The 23993-nt window shown below is 37.6% G+C and overlaps 1 protein-coding gene across 2 annotated transcripts in view; it reads right to left on the reverse strand.

Moving 5' to 3' along the window:
• Positions 1–248: 248 nt before the first annotated feature.
• Positions 249–23993, reverse strand: part of ZC3H6 (zinc finger CCCH-type containing 6) — a 76416-nt gene continuing 52671 nt past the window's right edge. For both annotated transcript variants that reach the window (XM_059891615.1, XM_059891614.1), the window contains 7 exons: positions 18406–18522; positions 17698–17811; positions 12921–13028; positions 11589–11839; positions 10792–11282; positions 10237–10470; positions 249–7281 (listed from right to left, as the gene is read on the reverse strand). In XM_059891615.1, coding sequence (XP_059747598.1) covers positions 5807–7281; positions 10237–10470; positions 10792–11282; positions 11589–11839; positions 12921–13028; positions 17698–17811; positions 18406–18522 — 2790 coding nt within the window. In that variant the 3' untranslated portion in view covers positions 249–5806. The remainder of the gene's footprint in view (positions 7282–10236; positions 10471–10791; positions 11283–11588; positions 11840–12920; positions 13029–17697; positions 17812–18405; positions 18523–23993) is intronic.

Raw genomic sequence — 23993 nt, forward strand, 5'->3', positions numbered from 1 at the left:
GCTAATGTAAGATACACTTCCTTACATAGAAAAGGACCTTAAATGCTGTTTATCTGTGTGATTAAGTAAAGTACAATCTCTGTGCACTAAGAATAAACTGAAGGATGGCTTACTGCTATGTTTTTTCAGGAAGGCCTAGAGGTTTTCCATCTACAAACTCTCATGAGGACATGGATCCCTGACAGTCCAGCTTTAACTACTGAATATTTATTAATATTAAAGCAAAGCAATGCACTGTGAGACAGATATTATTAGAAATATTTTTATTTAAAGTCAGACAATAGAAAAGATGTCACAGAAGAAAACTACAGAAACTTGCAACAACAGAATGCAACTTGGAAAAGTTACTAGTAAATGAGAAGGGGGAAAAAAGATATTCCTGATGTTACCAAGGAATTTGTTAGTCCTGGTGTAGAATAATTTATCAGTTCAGCAAAGTATACCCTTTGCTGGTATCTTTTGAACAGACAATAGATTAATGATTTAGTTAATCTACTAAATTAATAGCTACTGAAATCCTCCAAAGTCAAACAGTCAAGAAAGCATTTCCCCAACATTTGAGATACATGGGGAATTGAAATAATAACTGTAGGAAGTTTTTTTTTTATTAAAAAACACTACTTCATACTGAATAGGTCTAATCTGGATTTCAGCTTACAGATGGTGCTTATAAATCTCATAGAAAAAGGGTGACCAGAAATCTGGACATGGCACCACCCCTTACCAAACACACACTCCACCCTAGGACACAAGTGCATCAGTGCCCTCACCATGGGCAAGCACAGCAGCCTAGAAGTGACAAAAGTGAAATGACTGGGCACTGGGACCCTGGATCGACACTGAGCCCTTTCTGAATCCTTGGTGGGGGAGCAGTGGGTTTAAGATAAGAAACATAAAAAATTTTTTAAACTTTGGCAAGTAAGTATAGAAATGACTATTTCTCGATTGTCACTTTTAAAGGAAATATTCTACCTCAGGAAAAGATTTTCTCCTATCTTATTTGACTTCTCTCTCAAATATTTGGAGGGCAAATTCCTATAAAATAGAGGTGGACTAAAACCTCTTATCGGTAATAATTAATTATTTGCCACCTTCTCTATTTATTTTTTATTTTATTTTTTAACTTTACAATATTGTATTGGTTTTGCCATATATCAAAATGAATCCACCACAGGTATACATGTGTTCTCTATTTAAAAAGCATATAAAATGTAGAGTCTATCATTAATGACAAATCCCCAAGACCTTGCTTGTAATGGAAGTTTGGAAACGTAATTAATTTTTTAAAAACTGGGCCTCTATGTATTTAATTCCTTTACAATAATCTATATATCAGACTCCTGACAAAATAATACTACCTAATGCAAATTTCATCACTCCTCTCAACCTTAACACCCTCACAGAGGTGTTAAAATTAATAGAGTCCTGACTACCCTGGTGGCTCAGACAGTAAAGCGTCTGCCTACAATGCAGGAGACCTGGTTTCAATCCCTGGGTAGGGAAGATCCCCTGGAAAAGGAAATGGCAACCCACTCCAGTATTCTTGCCTGGAAAATCCCATGGACGGAGGAGCCTGGTAGGCTACAGTCCATGGGGTCGCAAAGAGTCGGACACGACTGAGCGACTTCACTTTCACTTTCACTAAGCCAAGGAACAAGGAGCTTGATAATTTACAAGGTTGATTTTTTTTCTAAAATGCTATAACTAGCTCTATAATAACCTTTTTCTCATAAATTCTAAGTTTAAAAAACAAGCGATTCAATGATAAACCAAGCTGTAATATATTATTCCAAGAACTCACAGTCATTGGGACAAACAGATTTTCTTTATGCCCACAGTGATTTTCCCAACTGTAACAACTGACTGTTGTATTCCAAAGGGTAATGAAGTGTGTTTAAGGACAAAACACAAGACTCAAATTTATTCATGGTGTTAGAATAAAATGCTATTGGAAATTCACTAGGTTAGAAATATCTTCATAATTCTGGTTGAATTTTGAGGAGAATCGGAAGGGGAAAATTAGAGAAACAAAGTTTAAAATGAAAACATGAGACTTTCGTATGCAATTCTTTCAAAGTACAGAAAGAATCCTTCATAGATCTATGGGAATAAATTATTGATCTAGTCAAACTTCCACAATGAAGTAGTAAAATCATCTTGTAAAGCTTGGAGGACTCTTAGAATCATGAATTATTGTAGAAACATGTTAACTCTTAAATAAAAGCTGCCTTAACCCTACGCTCACATTGTTTGGGTGGGTGGTGGGGAGAAGAGACAAGAAAAGAGAAGGCTGGTGCCCTATGTCTAATCAAAGAGGCATAATTAATGACCACACTCTTTCTAATACAATCCTGGAGTGGCTCTACCACATCTATTCTGACAGATGGAGGCACCTGCAAAATCTAAACTCAGATGGACGTTGGGAAGCAATCAAGAAGCACTTAACAAAACACCTACTGCGTGCACAGAACTAGGCTTGTTGCCGTGCGGAAACAGAAGAACAAGCAGACACATATGGGTTCAGCCTCCAAAAGCATAAATTTTAAGACATACTTTTCATTTCTTATTTTAAAATCAGAAATTCTAAATGTTATGTTGTCATTAACTTAAAGTCCTTTCTTAGGTCTGTATCCTTTTCAAGAAAGCCAGGTTAAATTTGGGTTTTGTTACAACTGGTAGGTCCTGCTGATAAATAACATACTCAGAAACATAACCCCAGCAGTACAGCAATTGGTAACTACTGACGCTGGTTCTGCAAATCACATGAAGTTCCTTGGGGGAGAAGGCATTACACAAACACGAAGTCATAAGACATTAGTGAGGAAACAACTTCAAACACTCAGACACTCTTCGGTTACATTTTGTCAAGGCTTACACTTCCTAAACTAAGCCTTATTTAAACTAAGCAAATTTACTAATGATTACTAAACTTTGAACATAATATTATCAAGTGCTCCCAAACCATTTCTGAAGAGATGATTATAACTCTTCATCCTAGAAATTCCCAGAATGCCCAATACTGAAGGAGGCAGGGGCACTATCAGTAGACTGCTTGACTGCAGATCAGCCCTCCACGGTACAGCCTTTCACCCAGACAGCCTCTGCGAGGTGCAGTCCTCAGCCCAGAAGAGTGAACTCAGGGAGAGCGTCTCTATCACAAGACTCTGTGCTGTGCAAATGGAAATACATTGACAAGCCCTAACCTCCAGGTCTCTGGGAATTTCCAAACTTCAAGATGCCATTAACCAAAGAAAAATGCACCTTTTTCCAACAAGTGATCACTAAGAAAGATCTCAATGTCGCATGCGTGCAGAAATACATATTAAGAGGTGGGAGTAAATATCCTCATTGTTTCTAAAAGCCAACAGCCCCCCACTGACTGAGGTGGCCACTTCACCCACACCACACATGCTACGATTGAAGCAAACACGTGAGTCACAGAACACGAAGTCATAACACGTAAGTGAGGAAAACACAACACAGACCATCACAGGATTTTCACCTTCTGTCAACATCCAACCTGTCTAAAGTGAACATGGATGTCAGACCCTGAATAGACACTGCAAGCCCATAGAGCTCTAAAGTAGAAAAAGTCCTGTGACTTACTGATACACAAAATGTTCAAGGAAATTACTAACTTGATGGGTTAATACTCCCTGAAACAACTTCTCAGGCAATTCTACTGTGTCTTACTATCATCTGAAACTTCACAGAATTGATGAACCACACAAACCGCATTATATTATTTTTGAATCTGTACAACTTAATGCAAACCCAGTGGGAATGTAATGATTATGTGTATGAAAGTCATAAATCAATTTTATATTTACAAATACTTTAAAATAATAATTCATTCACTCCTTACATCAAATCTGTGAAGTCATAATCATACCCATTTCACAGATAACAAACTAGACACTGAGATAAAACACCTATAAATCAGTTCAGAAAAAGCATATGAATTCCCTGTCATAAACCTCTAACCCTCATAAGTTCTTTCCTCCCTCTCTCTCTTCTAATTAATTCAGCAAGTAGCTTATATGAACATTCATAAAGGATTTTTTTACTAATCAATTATCCTTCGACTTGCTTCCAAAGGACAGAAAGTCAGAAAATACTTTCTATAATAGCTGTAAATTTCATTTTTTAACTATAAAATGTTATCCAGAATCATTTTAGGCAACAACGTAACCAAAGTAAAAATAGTAGGAACTCACATTCCCTTGAACAACTGTCCTTCCACTTAGAACACAATGAACTTCTGAGGTAGACAGGCATTGTTCTTGTTCACTTAACTGCAACCTCATTTCAGCGTGGAATCAGAGCAAAAAAAGCAAAAAGTGAAGACGGGAATAGGAAAGATATACATTAGTATTAAGCCATGTGCTGAGCCTTAGGTTCCCACACAAAAATTTGGCTGTATATTTTAAAAATCACTTCTCAAGAGCTGATTTCCTCTACTTCCATTACCTTTTACAATGAAATGCTCCTTTTAAATTACTTACTGGAGTTGTTACTAGCAAACACTGTCCAATACCTCTAGTTGAAGATATTAATATATACACTTAGCCTGAGACTTAAGTGTAATTCTTAGTTTTAGTTATAAATAATATATGTATAAAGTAAGTAGGGTTGCCATTATTTATATACTGCAATAAATATACAAGAATGAATACAAATTATTTTTCATAAAAGTACAATTTCGAATCCACTGAGGTGGTTTCCAAACTATGAGGACATTAAATACATTAAAACACCAAGCAGTCTCCTCTGTTATAGAATGCCAGCCAGGTAAGATCCGAAAGAGAGTCTTTATTGATAGCCATATACAGTTGACTATACCATCTCTGTGTTTTCTCGCTATTTAAGAAAAAATATAGAACCTGCACACTTAAAACATTATCAGTGCAATAAATCACTACAGACACATTGGATCTTTGAAAATTTTGTTTAAAACTGCCAAAGTCATGATGAATACAATTATTGCAGCTACACAATTTGAAAAAGTAATATAAATTATGCTGCTAAAGACAAAGACATCAAAATGCATAAACATCATAACATTAACAGCAATAACTCATAACTATTATTATGAAAAATTAAATTTAAAAAGTTATGTTAGAGAATTTGGAAATTTTTTACTTTAGCAAAACATTCTATTTATATATCTCCAACTTCTATGATACAGTATACCATAAAATACATTTAAAAGATATGACATTCAAATGCTTCATTTACACAAATAATATTGCCAGTAATAATAAAAGTGATGCCCTTAAACATGAACTGCTCTGCTAATATTAGATTAAAAAAATGTTTTCTTTACTTCACTTTACATTTTAGCTAGCAGTTAGCATTACATATTAGTCAGTTCTGTGTTGACAAATTTGAGAGGATCCTAGTCAAAATACTGTTTCTGAAAAGTAATGTACATTATATTGCTTGAAACTAACAACCATATAAAAGTGGTGATCATTTATCTAAACACTGATTATGAAAGACAAGTGGCATATATTCAGGCAAAGTGTTGAGTTCATGATGGTTTATTTACAATAAAAGTACTTTTGCTGAAACTAACATGATATATAGGTTTCTATGTCAATGACTACAGTCTCTTAAAATTATAAAAATACTATATAAAATACCACAGGCTTTGGAGGATATAGCTTCGTGTGGTTCTGATACTAGCAGCTGAAAAGTGTTTATAATTTAAAAATAAATAAACTATAGAGGTAAAACAGTTACAAAACAGCAGGGGACTGCCAACAGTCAGGAGAGAGAAAAGAACTGCTTGTTTATACAACAGCTAACAAAATGGTGAAGCTGTTGGGTCAAAAGTTTTAAAAACCTCCTTCAGAGATTTGTCATCTGTTTCTTTGCTGGGATCATCACCGGGGGTGGGGCTCACCTGTCCCAGATGTTTTGACTGCCTGGGATCGCTGTACTGGGGTCTGATTAAGCCTGTTAATGCCTGGATTGGAAGGCTGTGCACTGCTGGGACTTGAACGGTACCGGAACTCCGGCGAACATCCGTCTGTGGGTCAGCTGGGCGGTCAACAGGGACGTCCACATTTGGAGCCATTTTCTGTGGTAGGATTGATTCTCCAGGAGGAGGCTCATTTTTGTCGCTACATTTTAAACTCCTGCTTTTTTTCTGGTTCTCTACATTTTCTGCTGCTAGCTCTGATGTAGAGGATGAACCTTGCTCCCTGGGGTCATACAAACTAATACCGCTAAGGACTGAACCCGGAGTTCCCAGGGGAAGGCCAGTTGAAGATGAGAGTTTGGGGGCATATGGAGGTAAAGCCCCAGGACCAGAACTGCTAGGTACTGCCCCTGAGGGCTGTGATGACCCCAGGTTTGACCTGGTCCCTAAAGGAGGGGCAGTCTTAGACATATGGGGGTCCTTCATAACTGCTTGATGAGGCTCTGTATTGTGCAGTCTGTGAAGTCTAGGATCAAAATTTTTTTGCAGCCTAGGATCTCCTAATTTACTTCCTGAACTATGTGAGTCTCCAAATTGGTCTGGGTAGCCTTCTCTGTTTGCTGTGTTCATTTTGGCTTTGGCTGCTAGTTTTCTATCAGTGGGCACGGTGTCTTGACGAAGATCACTTTTTGTATTCCACAACCTACTGAGCCTCTGGTCAGCTATAAGAGGGGGCAGAGGTAAATTGATTGAAGAGACTGGATCAGGTTTAGGTAAAGGAACTGGTAGTAAGTCTTCTGGAGCCCACACGATGTGTTTGGCAAAGTTGGGTTTGGTTAGGGTAATATCCATTTTAATGTGACTAAACTGTCTCAGTTGTGACCTTGGGTCCTGCAGCATCACACCAGGGGAAGAATCCAGAGGTATTAAGAAAGCCTTTTCTCTCAGTTCTCTTTCTGTATCTTCATCATCATCATCTCCTCTTTTGTGTCTGATGTTAGGGCCAGTGTTGCCATGATGTGAATCAAACTTGGCTCCACCAGCAGAAGAACTGCCATGACCGCTTCCATTCCCTCTTAATTTCCTGGGATCCCATGCAAGTCTGAGATCCAGTGGGGCAGACTCAGAAGATTTTCTAATGTCTTGCCTTGAGATAGTCCTGAGTCTAGGGTCGACGACTTGGTTTCCTTTATTCTTCTCTCTAGCAAGTCTCGGGTCAGTAGGAGTGCCAAGCTCTGTGGAAGGCTGCTGCTGACTCCTCAAAGTCTCTGTTTGTTTCTGTAACGTTCTCAGTATTGACTTGACGCTGCTCCCTTCTTCCTCTTCACTACTGGAGTACCAGTTAACAGTTTCATCTAAATGCAGACAAAAACTATTGTAAAGAGTGAAGCATTCATATTTGGCTTTAATTAAGATTAAAAAACACATAGACTATTTCTGAAATAAGGGTAGTCTAACTTCAAGACAATGCATCATAGAAATGACAGTTTCAACACCGGAACAAGATAAGATGTGATATAACAACTAACAATTCAGTCACTGCACTCGATAAAGAAAGAAGTGTGGCATCAGAACATGTAAAATGTCCTTCCAGTCAGAGAAAACTCTGGACCTTTCATTCCAGCTGGCCAAAGGGAACTCCGAAAGGTGTGGGAAGACAGGGGTGAGGGAGAAGGGAAAACACTCTAAAAGAGAAATACCAAAATGTGTTGCTGCTGCTGCTGCTGCTTAGTCGCTTCAGTCGTGTCCGACTCTGTGCAACCCCATAAACGGCAGCCCACCAGGCTCCCCCGTCCCTGGGATTCTCCAGGCAAGAACACTGGAGTGGGTTGCCATTTCCTTCTCCAATGCAGGAAAGTGAAAAGTGAAAGTGAAGACGCTCAGTCGTATCCGACTCTTAGCGACCCCATGGACTGCAGCCTACCAGGCTCCTCCGTCCATGGGATTTTCCAGGCAAGAGTACTGGAGTGGGGTGCCATTGCCTTCTCCAGATAATGGCTCTCTTTAATTCAAAGTGAAAGTGAAAGTGAAGTCGCTCAGTCGTGTCCGACTCTTTAATACCCCATGGACTGTAGCCTACCAGGCTCCTCCATCCATGGAATTTTCCAGGCAAGAATACTGGAGTGGGTTGCCATTTCCTTCTCCAGGGGATCTTCCCGACCCAGGGATCAAACCCGGGTCTCCTGCATTGCAGGCAGACGCCTTACCATCTGAGCCACCAGGGAAGCCCTCTTTAATTCAAGCAACCCCTTAAATTTCATACCTCTGGATTTATCGGATAACAAGGGAGAGCTATTTAAAAAAAAAAAAAAACCTGGAAAGAAAACAAAACACTAACAATGATGGTTAGGAAAGCAAAGGGAACTGAGCATATATGGGCCCCAGGCTTTTCTCTCATATATTTTTAAATGTTTGACCTTGTGAATATATTACTTAAACACTAAATTAAAAGCAAAAAATGCAACTAACACCATAAAATTTACATACTTTAACTTTATAAGAACTTTGGGCCTTACTCTTAAAGCCTATGTAACTTCAGCGTGAGCCATAATGTTAAGAAGCTTAACCATCAGAGGTCTTCCCTCTAGTAGAAAAGGAAATAAAAACTGATGCCTCAAGAGGGTGGGTCTCCTTCCTCTCCATTAAAACATACATAGATTATCTCTGAATTAGCCATGTACATATATATATGTACACACACACACTTATGTATATCATAGAACATCTTGAATCAATAGAGTAGCACATATATTCTCACTTTTATCTCACTGCTCACCAATGCATTTCTGTCATATGGAAATTTAGCATTACACAGTTAGTTTGAACAGAAGAATGCTACAGAACAAGCACTCATTTAGGGGAGGATGTGCCTTTAAAATAGTATACACTATATCACAATGGCAAAAACTTTAATTCATACCTCAGTGTCTGAAAAAAACTACTTCTAGACACTGGATCTCTCTTTTTTTTCTCTGACCTCCAGGAAGTCTAGAGCTAGACCTGTGGTTCACTTTCAACTGTTGTTATTTAAAATAACTGTAGTTATTTTAAACATTTCTGTGTAGGAGTTTCACTCCTCATAGAATTTGGTACTTAATCCAAATCCGATCCAAATAGGTAAGATGCTATTTAATTTTCACTTTCATATAAACATATTTTATAAACAGTCTTAAATTCTTTTTGGAATAAGAATGAAGATGGAGCAGAAAGAAAGTAGAACAGCAGAGAAGTCAGTGGAAAGCAGGTATTAGAAAATGATTAAAAGGTTCCTATCAGCTTTTTATCAAAGGACAAATAAATTCACAAAGGCAATAAAATTTGCAAGAATGAACACAAACACAAAAAAATCTGTTTAAGATCTTTTCTGATTCCGAGAAAACAAGCCTTATAAAACATTACCAATTTTATAGTATTATATATAAAATGTTATGTCATTTAGAAAAGTTTTAATTTTTTTCTTTATGAAAATATAAGACTTTGTTACACTTTAAAGAAAGATTCACATTAAAATGATTATTTCTTAAAATTAGCACCTAAAGGAGTAAATATAAATTATACAGGAAATTAACTTATTAGAAATTCCTCATTTCCCTGTCATGGTAAATAAATGAAGGTTTAATACTATGTTTCCAAATGTAACAATGTTTATATAACTTGTGACTACTAGCGTTATCCAGTTTTACATAGTCATTCATAGATTTCATGTTTTGCTCATCTTTGGCCATGCCTCACAGCATGTGAACTTCCCTGATCCCTGCAGCAGAAGCATAGATTCTTAACCACTGGAACGAGGGAAGCCCTTAATTTCATGTTTAAGAGTGGCCAAACATATCAATTTTTTAACTCATAATAACAACTGGTTGATTTCAAGTTTTCTCCCCTTAACTGAATTAACTAATTGCTGTAGACTTATCAGTATCAAAAATACTAAGGGAAACTTAAAATATAATATTTTATATTAAAAATAATATCCTTTAATAGTATAGCAGAACCTGAAGGAAACAGCCTCTGCCCATAAAAATCTAATCACCAAATAATTTTGAACTTGAGTTACAAGTTAAAATTCTTAAACTCAAGGCTATCTTGTTTCTGTTCTATTTCTCTTCAAAAGCAAAGCTTAATAACAAGTGTGCTTCCAAGGCCTCACACTCCAGTCTGATTTATTGCTTCAAATCAAACCTATTGCAATTAATTACTAATGCATCAATGGCACTGGAAATGACAATCAATCCCAAGAAGACAGTAGCGGTAGCTGGAAATAGAATATGTAGATCCAAATAGATATGACACTATCGTGACACCTGACGCACCTTCTTCCTTGCTCGGTGCCCTCTGAGGCTGGGTGCTGCTTGGCTCTTCATCTTCTTGGTATTTCTGAGTAAGTCTGACAAAAAGAGCTCTCTGGACAGCAGGGAGGAGACCCAGCGCAGGCAGGGCACCATGGCCTGCCACCTTACTGCTGCTGTCAGACCCACTCCCGCGGTTAGGTGAGTCTGGAACAACTGGAGCCTGGTGCTGGGCAAAGTCACCGTGCCACACCCCGTCTATATACACAGCACAAAAAGACACAAGACACTGATTGAGTGCAAAACTCCAGGAGGCAAATACTGCTGAGCCTTGTAAGAAACTGAGTTACAACAATATCACATTTGATTATCAGATTATCATGTAACAGTAAGCACTGTTTAAAGTTATCTCAAGGTCTACTGTTACAAATATTTGGTTAAATTGAAAACACATTTTAATATTTCAATTTCATCATATTCTCCTTTATTTAAAACACACATGCCTTTCTTGTTGCTAAAGAAACATAGGACTCCAGATATTTTAAGTTAGAAATGAATTATTTAGAAAGGTAAACTTACCACCAGAGTGACTGGGTGGCTGAAAATTATGGACAGCATGCTGTGAATAGTAATGATCATAAAACTCAGTGGGATTTTGTAAGGACTCATAGCTGGTACTGAGTTGCCTTTCACCAGGTGGGTGCGATGAGCCTGGAGAGCAGTGATTCTCTCTAGGTACTTTCATCACGTGTTCTGGAAAGCCCGGGCAGTGGTAAGCACCACTCATATTTGGTGGTGTCAAAGGCGTATCCGGTTGACCAAGTACTCCGGCTTGACCGTGAGGGCCCACAGTTCCTGGGGGGCCAGGCAGCAAAGGTGGGCTCTGTGGCACTGGTAGGCCAGGACAGTGTCCGGGGGAGCCTGGGTGGATCACAGGACTGTTGTGTCCCTGAGACATGTTAGGGCCAGGACCTGGACTGGACCCAGAACTATAGACATGTTGAGGATGTGGGCTGCTTTCCTGAAATTGTGGTCCTGGTGGTGAGGCACTGTTATAAAATGCTGGTGGCCTGTGGACAAAAGAATATTTCTTAGTTCAAAGAAAAGAGGCAAATAAGAGCATTACATCTCTAAATGGATATTGGACCTTTGCTGACAAAGGTCTGCCTAGTCAAGGCTATGGTTTTTCCAGTGGTCATGTATGGATGTGAGAGTTGGACCATAAAGCAAGCTGAGTGCTGAAGAACTGATTTTTTCGAACTGTGGTGTTGGAGAAGACTCTTGAGAGTCCCTTGAACAGCAAGGAGATCAAACCAATCAATCCTAAAGGCGATCAACCCTGAATATTCATTGGAAGGAATGCAAATTTAACTTACTTCTTTCCAATTTTATGTGCTAAATCCACAGTAGGTTTTACAACTATTTCAAAAAGAGATGGAATTTTCTTGAAATCATCAGAGAGATCTGTCTGAAAACCATCTTCAGGATCAGAAAAGGGAAAATGCTCCAGTGGGGTTGGCAGAAGTCCAACTCCTGGAGGTGGTTTGGGAAGAGGAGTTATGCCATGCTTTCTAAGTTCTTCTAATTCTCTTTCGTCTTCATTTGCAGCTTCTTCAGTATTCAACACCTAAAGATAATTGGCCAAGATTTACTATTTCCAAACAAGCTTTCTTCCTCACATTTAAAACTGAGAAGACTTGAATAAACTAGTTTTGTTAACAGAAAAATATAGTATTAAAGTTGAAATAGATCGGAGATAGTGAACTACTTTTTTATAAAGAATATGAGGTTCAAAGAGGTAAAGGATAGTTCTCAAAGTAAATTAGCTTTTTTAGAGATCACATTTTGTGGTTACCAAAAGCAGAGGAACTGGATGAAGGCACTAAAAAGGTACAAACTTCGAGTTATAAGGTAAGTAAGTACTAGGGATGTGAGGCACAACACGGTGAGTATAATTAACAGCGCTGGACCGTTATACACGAAATCTGTTGAGGGTGTTAAGTCCTAACACCCTTCTCAACACGGAAAAAAATCTTTTCTGTTTCTTTAATTTCATATTTCTTTGAGATAATGGATGTTTGCTAAGCTTGCAATAATTTCATGATGTATGTAAGTTGAATCATTATGTTGTACACCTTAAATTTATACAGTGTTGTATACCAATTATATCTAAATAAAATTGGAAAGTAAATGACATTTGAACAAGAGCTCAACCAAGAAAAATAAAATTTATGATGGACTGGTTGAAAAAATTTGTGATGGACTGTTTTTTAATGGCAGAACAATGATAAGAACAAAAGTTTTTTTTTTTTTTTAAGGTTAAGGCAATTATATTATTTGCTATCATTAATAAGTAAAGAACTGTAATAGGTGCCACTAACTGAGGTTTTACTCTTTACTAGGAGTGGTACAAAGTGTTTCATGTACATCACAGTTGAATCTTATAAGAACAAAATATTCTTAATTCTTAGTCCAATATTCCTGCTTTTCTAACACACTACATTAACAAAATAAAACATAAAATAATAAGTCCTTGCTTTCTCAGCAAGAAAGTGAAGTTGCTCAGTCGTGTCTGACTCTGTGCGACCCCATGGATTGTACCCTGCCAGACTCCTCTGTCCATGGGATTCTCCAGGCATAAAATATGACTTATAAAACATGATTAAAGTCTAATGAATCTGTAATCAAGGTGCAAAAATATTACTCACTTTGTCCAAAAGTTTCTTTGTTTCTTTAGTCAGATCATCATGTGAAAATTTACAGTTGTCTCCTTGGTAACATTTTGCTCCACTATGATAAAACTTACATGGAAATTCATGTAAATAAAAATATTAAGGAACAGACCAAGTAAAATCAAACTCTCATATTTTAAAACAAAAAATACAACTGTGAAATCAATATAACTTTATTACCATATATTGTACTAAATTTTCAACAGGCACAGATTATTTAATTTTTAATTTTAAGATTAAATATTTTAAGTATGCTGTCGCAGAACATTCAGAAATTTTAAGTCTCTTCTACTCTATTAGAACTAGAAAACAATTTTTTAAGAGCTTAATTTTTTTGTTTTAAAAATCTTGACTGTACAAACTGTATTATTTTTTCTGTCAGTGATAGATATATATGTCTTCTATAATAGTAGAGTTAGTAATGTGGGTAATTAACACAGACTTCCTTAAAAAGAGCTCTGGATCAAGATTTACAAATCATCTCCCAAATTACCATTGTAAATAAATTATGTCTAAAATTTAGTGCAAATTCTAGCTGTTTTCACCACTCATCAAGAGAGTCATGTTAGGGTTTCAATAGTTTGTTGAGAGTACCATGCTAGGAAAATGTTACATATAAATAGAGCTTGGATAGTTAGCTAACTCCACTAGTACTTCCTCTAAAATGTCACTCATTTACTTACACTCATGTTTCGCTGCACTCGGCCTTTACTGCCGTGTGCAGGCTCTCTCTAGCTGTGACTGGGGGCTGCCCTCTAGCTGTGGGGCACCGGCTTCCCACTGCGCTGGCTTCTCCTGTTGCTGAGCACGGGCTCTAGGGTGTGCAGGCTTAGGCAGTAGCAAAGCACGGGGCGCAGTGGTTTTGGCATGCTGGCTTAGCTGCCCCGCAGCATGTGGACTCTTCCTGGACCAGGGATTGAACCTGTGTCCCCTGCCTTGGCTGGTGGATTCTTTTTTGTTAGTTACACCAATTTTATTTTTTTAATTGGAGGATAATTGGTTTACAGAATTGTGTTAGTTTCTGCCGTACATGAACATGAATCAGCCATAGGTATACATTATGTCCGCTCCCTCTTGAACCTCTCTCCCACCTCCCTCCCCATCCCACCCCTCTTGGTTGTCACAGAGCACCAGGTTTGAGCTCCCTGTGTCACACAGCAAATTCCCCCAGCTATCTATTTTACATATCATAATGTATATGTTTCTGCGTTACTCTTTCAATCTGTCCCTCCCTCTCCTTCCCCTGCTGTGTTTACAAGTCCGTTCTCCGTGTCTGTGTCTCCATTGCCTGTAAATAGGTTCATCGGTACCATCTTTCTAGATTCCACGTATATTTGTTTTTCTCTTTCTGATTTACTTTACTCTGTATTCACCCACCTCATTAGAACTGACTCAAATGAGTTCCTTTTCATGGCTGAGTAATCTCCACTGTGTATAAGTACCACAACTTCTTTATCCATTCATCTGTCAGTGGATATCTAGGTTGCCTTCATGCCCTAGCTATTGTAAGTAGAGCTGCAATGGACACTGAGGTTTCTTCAATAACCATTTTTTAAAAATTGAAGTATAGTTAATTTACAATGTCGTGTAAGTTTCAGGTATACAGCAAAGTGATTCAGTTATACATATGTATATATATATATATATCTACTCTCTTTCAAGAAAACAATTTTTTAAGTAAAAATGGCTATAGCTATTTATAATGGCTATGGTATAATTTAATTATGTAAACTCTGTTACTTTCCACAATAAAACAAAATACTGAACAAATAAATTTTCAGCAAATGTTTATATCTATGAAGAAAATAAAGGGGTCTGATATGTAATGTTAAAGTTAAATATCCAAACAATCAAAACCACAGGCTAATCTTAACATTTTGGAGACAAAGATCTAAAGAAAATATTAAATCTAGAAGTATAGGGAAAAATATACCATTTCAGCTGGTATATGTTCTGGGAATTTCTGAGTAGTTTCTGGAAATTTATTACTGAAATCATCACAATGATAAGGTCAAGAAAGAAAAATCATGTGATTATCTTAGCAGATACAAAAGACAACTGATAAAATTCAAGTTTTTTTAATATTAAAACCTCTTAGTAAAATAAGGATATATATTAGATGTTGTTGTTTAGTCTCTAAGTCATGTTTGACTCTTTGCAACCCCATGGACTGTAGCCTGCTAGACTCCTCTGTCCATGGAATTTCCCAGGCAAGAATACTGGAGTGGGTTGCCATTTCCTTCCCCAGGAGATCTTCCTGACCCAGGGATCGAACCCGAATCTCCTGCTTGGCAGGCATATTCTTTACTACTGAGACACCTAGGAAGCCGAAGGATTTACATACTTAACTCTATTTTTTAAAAAATCAATCTTAAAATTGTAGCCACAAGCCAAAGCAAAAGGGCATTACCTTTGAAACATGTTTTATGCTTCACAATACCTAGTATTTAACATTTTTTGGAAGTGTAGCCAATACTATTAAAATTGTCATGCCACAGATGGCATGACTATGGAGAAAAATATAAGAATACATGGAAAGATTTCAGAAACAGTTCAATAAGGTGTCTGGTTTCTAAAGAAATACATCAAATCTTAAAAAATAAATTGTTTGAATAAGAAAAATTTATTATAACATTTTGATACAAAAGGAGTATTTGCCCTTAGTAAGTATCAAACATACTATTACAGAGCAGAATGGTCAGATAGCACCAGGTATAATGGTATAGTAGAGAAACAGAACCATGTTCGCTGAAAACTTAGAATATGGGCAGGTGACCTTTTAAATCTGTGAAGAGGAGACAATGAACTAACCATTTGGGAAATAATAAGGTCTTTACCGAAGGAAATGTTTCATATATATATATATATATATAAATTATTTTTAACTGAAGGATAACTGCTTTACAAATTGGTTTTCATACATCAACACGAATCATATATATATATATATGGACCATATACAGTGAAATGCCACATGGGTAGAGGCAGGAATACAATTTAAATGTATCAGAAGTAGGGAAGAATATACAGGGTAGTGCTTATCATTAGGTGGTAAGATTTGACAATACTTGAATTTCATAATTTCCAATAATGATAATTTATTACTTATGAACGCAACTAAATAATAATTCACAGAATAAATATGTTGCCAACTCCTTCAGAAAGCACAGCCTCTTGAAAAACTTATAAATATTATTTAAAGTATGTTTATTTCAGATTTTTTTTTCCAAAGGGAAGTTATTTCATTTCCCTAAAGAAAAAAACTCAGTTGACCTTCTGAAGTGCAAAGGCTGAAGAGATCTGGTTTACATAATGTGTTATTTTAAATTTAAAACCAAACTAGGTCTAACACCATACACAAAAATAAACTCAAAATGGATTAAAGATCTAAATGTAAGACCAGAAACTATAAAACTCCTAGAGGACAACATAGGTAAAACACTCTCCAACATATATCACAGCAGGATCCTCTATGACCCACCTCCCAGAATACTGGAAATAAAAGCAAAAATAAACAAATGGGACCTAATTAAACTTAAAAGCTTCTGCACAACAAAGGAAACTATAAGCAAGGTGAAAAGACAGCCTTCAGAATGGAAGAAAATAATAGCAAATGAAGCAACTGACAAACAACTAATCTCAAAAATATACAAGCAACTCCTACAGCTCAATTTCAGAAAAATAAATGACTCAATCAAAAAATGGGTCAAAGAACTAAATAGACATTTCTCCAAAGAAGACATACAGATAGCTAACAAACACATGAAAAGATGCTCAACATCACTCATTATCAGAGAAATGCAAATCAAAACCACTATGAGGTACCCTTTCACGCCAGTCAGAATGGCTATGATCCAAAGTCTACAAGCAATAAATGCTGGAGAGACTGTGGAGAAAAGGGAACCCTCTTACACTGTTGGTAGGAATGCAAACTAGTACAGCCACTATGGAGAACGGTGTGGAGATTCCTTAAAAAAATGGAAATAGAACTGCCTTATGACCCAGCAATTCCACTGCTGGGCATACACACTGAGGAAACCAGAATTGAAAGAGACACGTGTACCCCAATGTTCATCGCAGCACTGTTTATAACAGCCAGGACATGGAAGCAACCTAGATGTCCATCGGCAGATGAATGGATAAGAAAGCTGTGGTACATATACACAATGGAGTATTACTCAGCCATTAAAAAGAATACATTTGAATCAGTTCTAATGAGGTGGATGAAACTGGAGCCTATTATACAGAGTGAAGTAAGCCAGAAAGAAAAACACCAATACAGTATACTAACGCATATATATGGAATTTAGAAAGATGGTAACAATAACCCTGTATACAAGACAGCAAGAGACACAGATGTATAGAACAGCCTTTTGGACTCTGTGGGAGAGGAGAGGTGGGATGATTTGGGAGAATGGCATTGAAACATGTATAATATCATATATGAAATGAGTCGCCAGTCCAGGTTCGATGCACGATACTGGATGCTTGGGGCTGGTGCACTGGGATGACCCAGAGGGATGGTACGGGGAGGGAGGAGGGAGGAGGGTTCAGGATGGGGAACACATGTATACCTGTGGCAGATTCATGTTGATATATGGCAAAACCAATACAATATTGTAAAGTTAAAAAATAAAAGAAAGAAATAAATAAATAAAACCAAACTAGGCTTTCCAGATTGTACTTAAGATTTTTAAAGCCTCAATGACACTAGAAAACTGCAATATTTTGGTTAACATTTTTAATAAAGGATATTATGCATATAAATGCAGTTCTCTCCTTTGGTACAATATCCTTGTAAATAAAATTTGCAGATCTCTTTCCTCTTCTCCAACTCTGCATCATGATCAAATTTACATTGATCTCCCTGTTCACAAAAAAAGAGAAAAAAAAAGAAACCATTGAGTTGAATTTTCTCTGTGGTGTTTCATGGTAGAACCATGGTCATATCTCCAATCTTTAAATAATGAGCTCAGTAATTCAAACAATCCCTTAGAATTCTTGCCCAGGATAGTGGAGGTGGCTTTGGGCGGAGAGGCAGAACAGTGAACATGACCTCAGAGGACACTGCTTGGCTCCAGCACTCACCATGTCTGGCTGAGCTACCCTGGGGACTCATTTAACCTCTTGGTTTGACCATGATTAAAATGAGAATAATAACAGTAACTGAACTTTACTGCATCATTGTAAACATGACAACATTTAATATTAGTAAGCCAATTTGAGCAGTACGTGCCACATAGCATCATGTGTCAGTAAAATAAAATCTGATTTCAACAAGCTATATTATTGTCCCAGAATATAATTATATGAATTATACAGTATTCAATACAAGATCCATTTTGAAGAACTAGTTTTATTCCAACTATATGAGAAAACACTCACTACCCCCTAAAATGACCTTAAGTTTTAAAGATTGTTTCAGAAGTTAAAGTGATTTATGATACCCCTATAAATTTACCTTAATACATCTCCCTTCCAGAAAGTATTTGCAGATTTGTTTTCCTTTATGTTCCACTGTATGTTGATTAATAAATTCCTGAGTCATAATCTTCCATTTTTTCCCTGGTTTACTATACTGCAAGAAAAAAATTTACTTAAATAAAACATATGAAGTATTTAAAAAGACATTAAAATTCATACTGAAATGGATCTAGAAAGCAGTACACACTGATCATTAAAAGTGGTGAACACTGAACATTATGATGCTATTTATTTATCTGGAGAGAGGCGATGCATGAAAGCATGCTTTTGGAAAACTGCTTACTGGTACTGGTAGTTGCAAACAACCCTGTCTCTAATTTAATGAAGACATCTAACTACATTTTTCAAAATAAAATTGTGAGAACTTTAAACTTAATAATAATACTCAGTTTTGGCAAAGACACAATAAAATATGCACTTTCATGTATAGTTGGTTGAAAACTTAAAATACCGATATTGTTTGACACAAAATTTGTACTTTTCAGCATGAAATTCTGAAGGAATTACCAGGAAGGCACATGAAGATTTATCCACAAAAATAACCATTGCAGAATTATTTACAAGTAAAACAAACAAAAGCAGGAAATACTCTACACATCTAAAACTAGAACACAAATAAAACACATTATGGTACATTTAGAATATTATAAAGTCATTTAAAAAATCATGAGATGGAAAGACGATCTGGGGACACAAAATGTTCACAATACCTTACCAAGTGAAAAAGTGATCCGAGTTTATAATAATAAAGACAAAGAAAAAAACAACTAAAAGAATATACCCCTACCTTTAAGACTGTGTACCTCTAGATGAATTTCTACAGAGTTATAGATTGCTTGTGCGTGTGGTTATTTTGTATTTTCTTTAGGGAAAAAAATTGAGGATATATTACCTTTAACTTTTAAATTTAAGAAAATTAAGAAAAACTAGTATATGATACAGAGAAGGCAATGGCAACCCACTCCAGTACTCTTGCCTGGCAAATCCCACGGAAGGAAGAGCCTGGCAGGCTGCAGTCCATGGGGTAGCTAGGAGTCGGACACGACTGAGCGACTTCACTTTCACTTTTCACTTTCATGCGTTGGAGAAGGAAATGGCAACCCACTCCAGTGTTCTTGCCTGGAGAATCCCAGGGACAGGGGAGCCTGGTGGGCTACCGTCCATGGGGTCACACAGAGTCGGACACGACTGAAGTGACTTAGCAGCAGCAGCAGTATATGATAGGAAATCTCACAGCCCTACTTGCTTTCCTTAGTTCTCCTCAGGCCCCTATTCAACTTTTGCTGCAAGTACAAGAAGGCTGACTAACAACAAATTATGAGCTCTATAAAAGAGCACTGCTTTTCAAGCTCCTAGCAGGCACAGTGCCTTGCACACTGTAGGAGGTTCATAACTATTTACTTTTCTGAATTGATATCAGTTTTCCCTTTTTCCTCAATTTGCTAGACTATGGAGAACAAAGCACAATCTACTGAAATCTCTCATAGCAAATGCCTGAGGCAATAGATAGGTAAAGTTAAATCTGATCCTCAGAGCTCACAACTGATGAATGATATAATTCACCAGATGTCTGGGGAAAAAAAAAAGTATCAGAATACCAGGAAAACATAACCTTTGAGTTTCTTTTTAAAAAGTATATATAGATACACACATATACATATATATACACATATACACACACGTGTGTATCCCATGAAAACGCAAAGAAACTGATTATACTCTACTCCAATAGGATTATTTTAAATGTCTTCAGTTCAATTCAGTCGCTCAGCCATGTCTGACTCTTTGTGACCCCATGAACCACAGCACGCCAGGCCTCCCTGTCCATCACCAACTCCCGGAGTCCATCCAAACCCATATCCATTGAGTCGGTAATGCCATCCAACCATCTCATCCTCTGTCGTCCCCTTCTCTTCCTGCCTTCAGTCTTTCCCAGCCTCAGGGTCTTTTCAAATGAGTCAGCTCTCCACATCAGGTGGCCAAAATATTGGAGTTTCAGTCCTTTCAATGAACACCCAGGATTGATCTCCGTTAGGATGGATTGGTTGGATCTCCTTGCAGTCCAAAGGACTCTCAAGAGTCTTCTCCAACACCACAATCTAAAGCATTGATTCTTCAGCACTCAGCTTCTTTATAGTCCAACTCTCACATCCACACATGACTACTGGAAAAACCATAGCCTTGGCTAGACTGACCTTTGTTGACAAAGTAATGTCTCTGCTTTTTAATATGCTGTCTAGGTTGGTCATAACTTTCTTTCCAAGGAGTAAGTGTCTTTTAATTTCATGGCTGCAATCACCATCTGCAGTGATTTTGGAGCCCAAAAACATGAAGTCAACCACTGTTTCCCCATCTATTTGCTATGAAGTGATGGAACCAGATGCCATGATCTTAGGTTTCTGAATGTTGAGCTTTAGGCCAACTTTTTCACTCTCCTCTTTCACTTTCATTAAGAGGCTCTTTAGTTCTTTGTTTTCTGCCATAAGGGTGGTGTCATCTGCATATCTGAGGTTATTGATATTTCTTCCAGCAATCTTGACTCCAGCTTGTGCTTCTTCCAGCCCAGCATTTCTCAGGATGTACTCTGCATATACATTAAATAAGCAGGGTGACAATATACAGCCTTGACGTACTCCTTTTCCTATGTGGAACCAGTCCATTGCTCCATGTCCAGTTCTAGCTGTTGCTTCCTGACCTGCATATAGGTTTCTTAAGAGGCAGGTCAGGTGGTCTGGTATTCCATCTCTTTCAGAATTTTCCACAGTTTATTGTGATCCACACAGTCAAAGGCTTTGGCATAGTCAATAAAGCAGAAATAAATGTCTTAAACCCACATAAATTTTATTTACAAACATTTTCTATTTCCATGGGAAGCTTCCATAAGCCTCTTATCCTTATCCACCAGGGGGCAGATAGAATGAAAATCACAATCACAGAAACTAATCAAACTGATCACATGGACCACAGCCTTGTCTAACTCAATGAAACTATAAGCCATGCCGTGTAGGGCCTCCCAAGATGGATGGGTCATGGTGGAGAGTTCTGTCAAAACGTGGTCCACTGGAGGAGGGAATGGCAAACTATTTCAGAATTCTTGCTTGAGAACCCCATGAACAGTATGAAAAGACAAAAAGATATGACACTGAAAGATGAACTCACCAGGTAAGTAGGTGCCCAACATGCTCCTGGAGAAAAGTGGAGAAATAACTTCAGAAAAAATGAGGCAACAGAGCCAAAGCAAAACAATGGCCATTTGTGGATGTGACTGATTCTGTAAAGAACAACATTGCATAGGAACCTGGAATGTTAGGTCCATGAATCAAGGCAAATTGGAAGTGGTTAAACAGGAGATGGCAAGGGTGAACATTGACATTTTAGGAATCAGTGAACTAAAATGAACTGGAATGGGTGAATTTAATTGAGATGACCATTATAACTACAACTGTGGCCAAAGATCCCTTAGAAGAAATGGAGTAGCCCTTGTAGTCAACGAAAGAGTCTGAAATGCAGTACTTGGATGCAATCTCAAAAATGACAGAATTATCTCTGTTCGTTTCCAAGGTAAACCATTCAGTCTCACAGTAATCCAAGCCTATGCCCCAACCACTAATGCTGAAGAAGCTGAAGTTGAATGGTTCTATGAAGACCTACAAGACCTTCTAGAACTTACACCAAAAAAAAAAGCTGTCCTTTTCATCATAGGGGACTGGAATGCAAAAGCAGGAAGTTAAGAGATACCTGGAGTAACAGGCAAGTTTGGCCTTAGAGTACAAAATGAAGCAGGGCAAAGGCAAACAGTTTTGCCAAGACAACACAGTGGTCATAGCAAACACCCTCTTCCAACAAATAAGAGAAGACGCTATACACGGACATCACCAGATGGTCAATACTGAAATCAGACTGATTATATTCTCTGCAGCCAAAGATGGAGAAACTCTATACAGTCAGCAAAAACAAGACCAGGAGCTGACTGTGGCTCAGATCATGAACTCCTTATTGTCAAATTCAGACTTTAATTGAAGAAAGTAAGGAAAACCACTATACCATTCAGATATGACCTAAATCAAATCCCTTATGATTATACAGTGGAAGTGAAAAATAGATTCAAGGTATTAGATCTGATAGACAGAGTGCCTGAAGAACTATGGACAGAGGTTCGTGACACTGTACAGGAGGCAGTGATCAAGACCATCCCCAAGAAAAAGAAATCAAAAAGGCAAAATGGTTGTCTGAGGAGGTCTTACAAATACCTGGGAAAAGAAGAGAAGCTAAAGGCAAAGGAGAAAAGAAGAGATATACCCATCTGAATGCGGAGTTCCAAAGAATAGCAAGGAGTGGTAAGGCCTTCCTCAGTGATCAATGCAAAGAAATAGAGGAAAATAATGGAATGGGAAAGACTAGAGATCTCTTCAAGAAAATTAGAGATACCAAGGGAACATTTCATGTAAAGATGAGCACAATAAAGGTGAGAAACAGTATGGACCTAACAGAAGCAGAAGATATGAAGAAGAGGTGGCAAGAATACACAGAAGAACTATACAAAAAGATCTTTATGACCCAGATAACCATGATGGTGTGATCACTCACCTAGAGCTGGACATCCTGGTATGTGAAGTCAAGTGGGCCTAAAGAAGCATCACTACGAACAAAGGTAGTGGAGGTGATGGAATTCCAGTTGAGCTATTTCAAATCCTAAAAGATGAAGCTGTGAAAGCGCTGCACTCAATATGCCAGCAAATTTGGAAAACTCAGCAGTGGCCACAGGACTGGAAAGGTCAGTTTTCATTCCAATCCCAAAGAAGGGTAATGCCAAAAATGTTCAAACTACCACACAATTACACTCATCTCATACACTAGCAAAGTAATGCTCAAAATTCTACAAGCCATGCTTCAACAGTATGTGAACCATGAACTTCCACATGTTTAACCTGCATTTAGAAAAGACAAAGAAACCAGAGATCAAATTGTCAACATCAGTTGGATCATCAAAAAAACTAGAGCGTTCCAGGAAAACATCTACCTCTGTTTTACTGACTATGCCAAAACCTTTGACTATGTGGATCACAACAAACTGGAAAATTCTTAAAGAGATGGGGATACTGGACCACCTTACCTGCCTCCTGAGAAATCTGTATACAGGTCAAGAAGCAACAGTTTGAACCAGACATGGAACAATAGACTGGTTCCAAATTGGCAAAGGAGTATGTCAAGGCTGTATATTGTCACCTTGCTTATTTAACTTCTATGTAGAGTACATCATTCGAAACACTGGGCTGGATGAAGCACAAGCTGGAATCAAGATTGTCAGGAGGAATATCAATAACCTGGAATATCAATAACCTCAGGTATGCAGATGACACCACCCTTATGGCAGAAAGAGAAAAGGAACTAAAGAGTCTCTTGATGAAAGTGAAAGAGGAGAGTGAAAAGTTGGCTTAAAACTCAACATTCAAAAAACGAAGATCACGGCATCCGGTCCCATCACTTCATGGCAAACAGATGGGGAAACAATGGAAATAGTGACAGACTTTATTTTTGGGGGGTGCCCAAAATCACTGCAGATGG

The sequence above is a fragment of the Bos taurus genome, chromosome 11 (assembly GCF_002263795.3).
Source record: "Bos taurus isolate L1 Dominette 01449 registration number 42190680 breed Hereford chromosome 11, ARS-UCD2.0, whole genome shotgun sequence".
In the NCBI taxonomy this organism is placed as follows: domain Eukaryota; kingdom Metazoa; phylum Chordata; class Mammalia; order Artiodactyla; family Bovidae; genus Bos; species Bos taurus.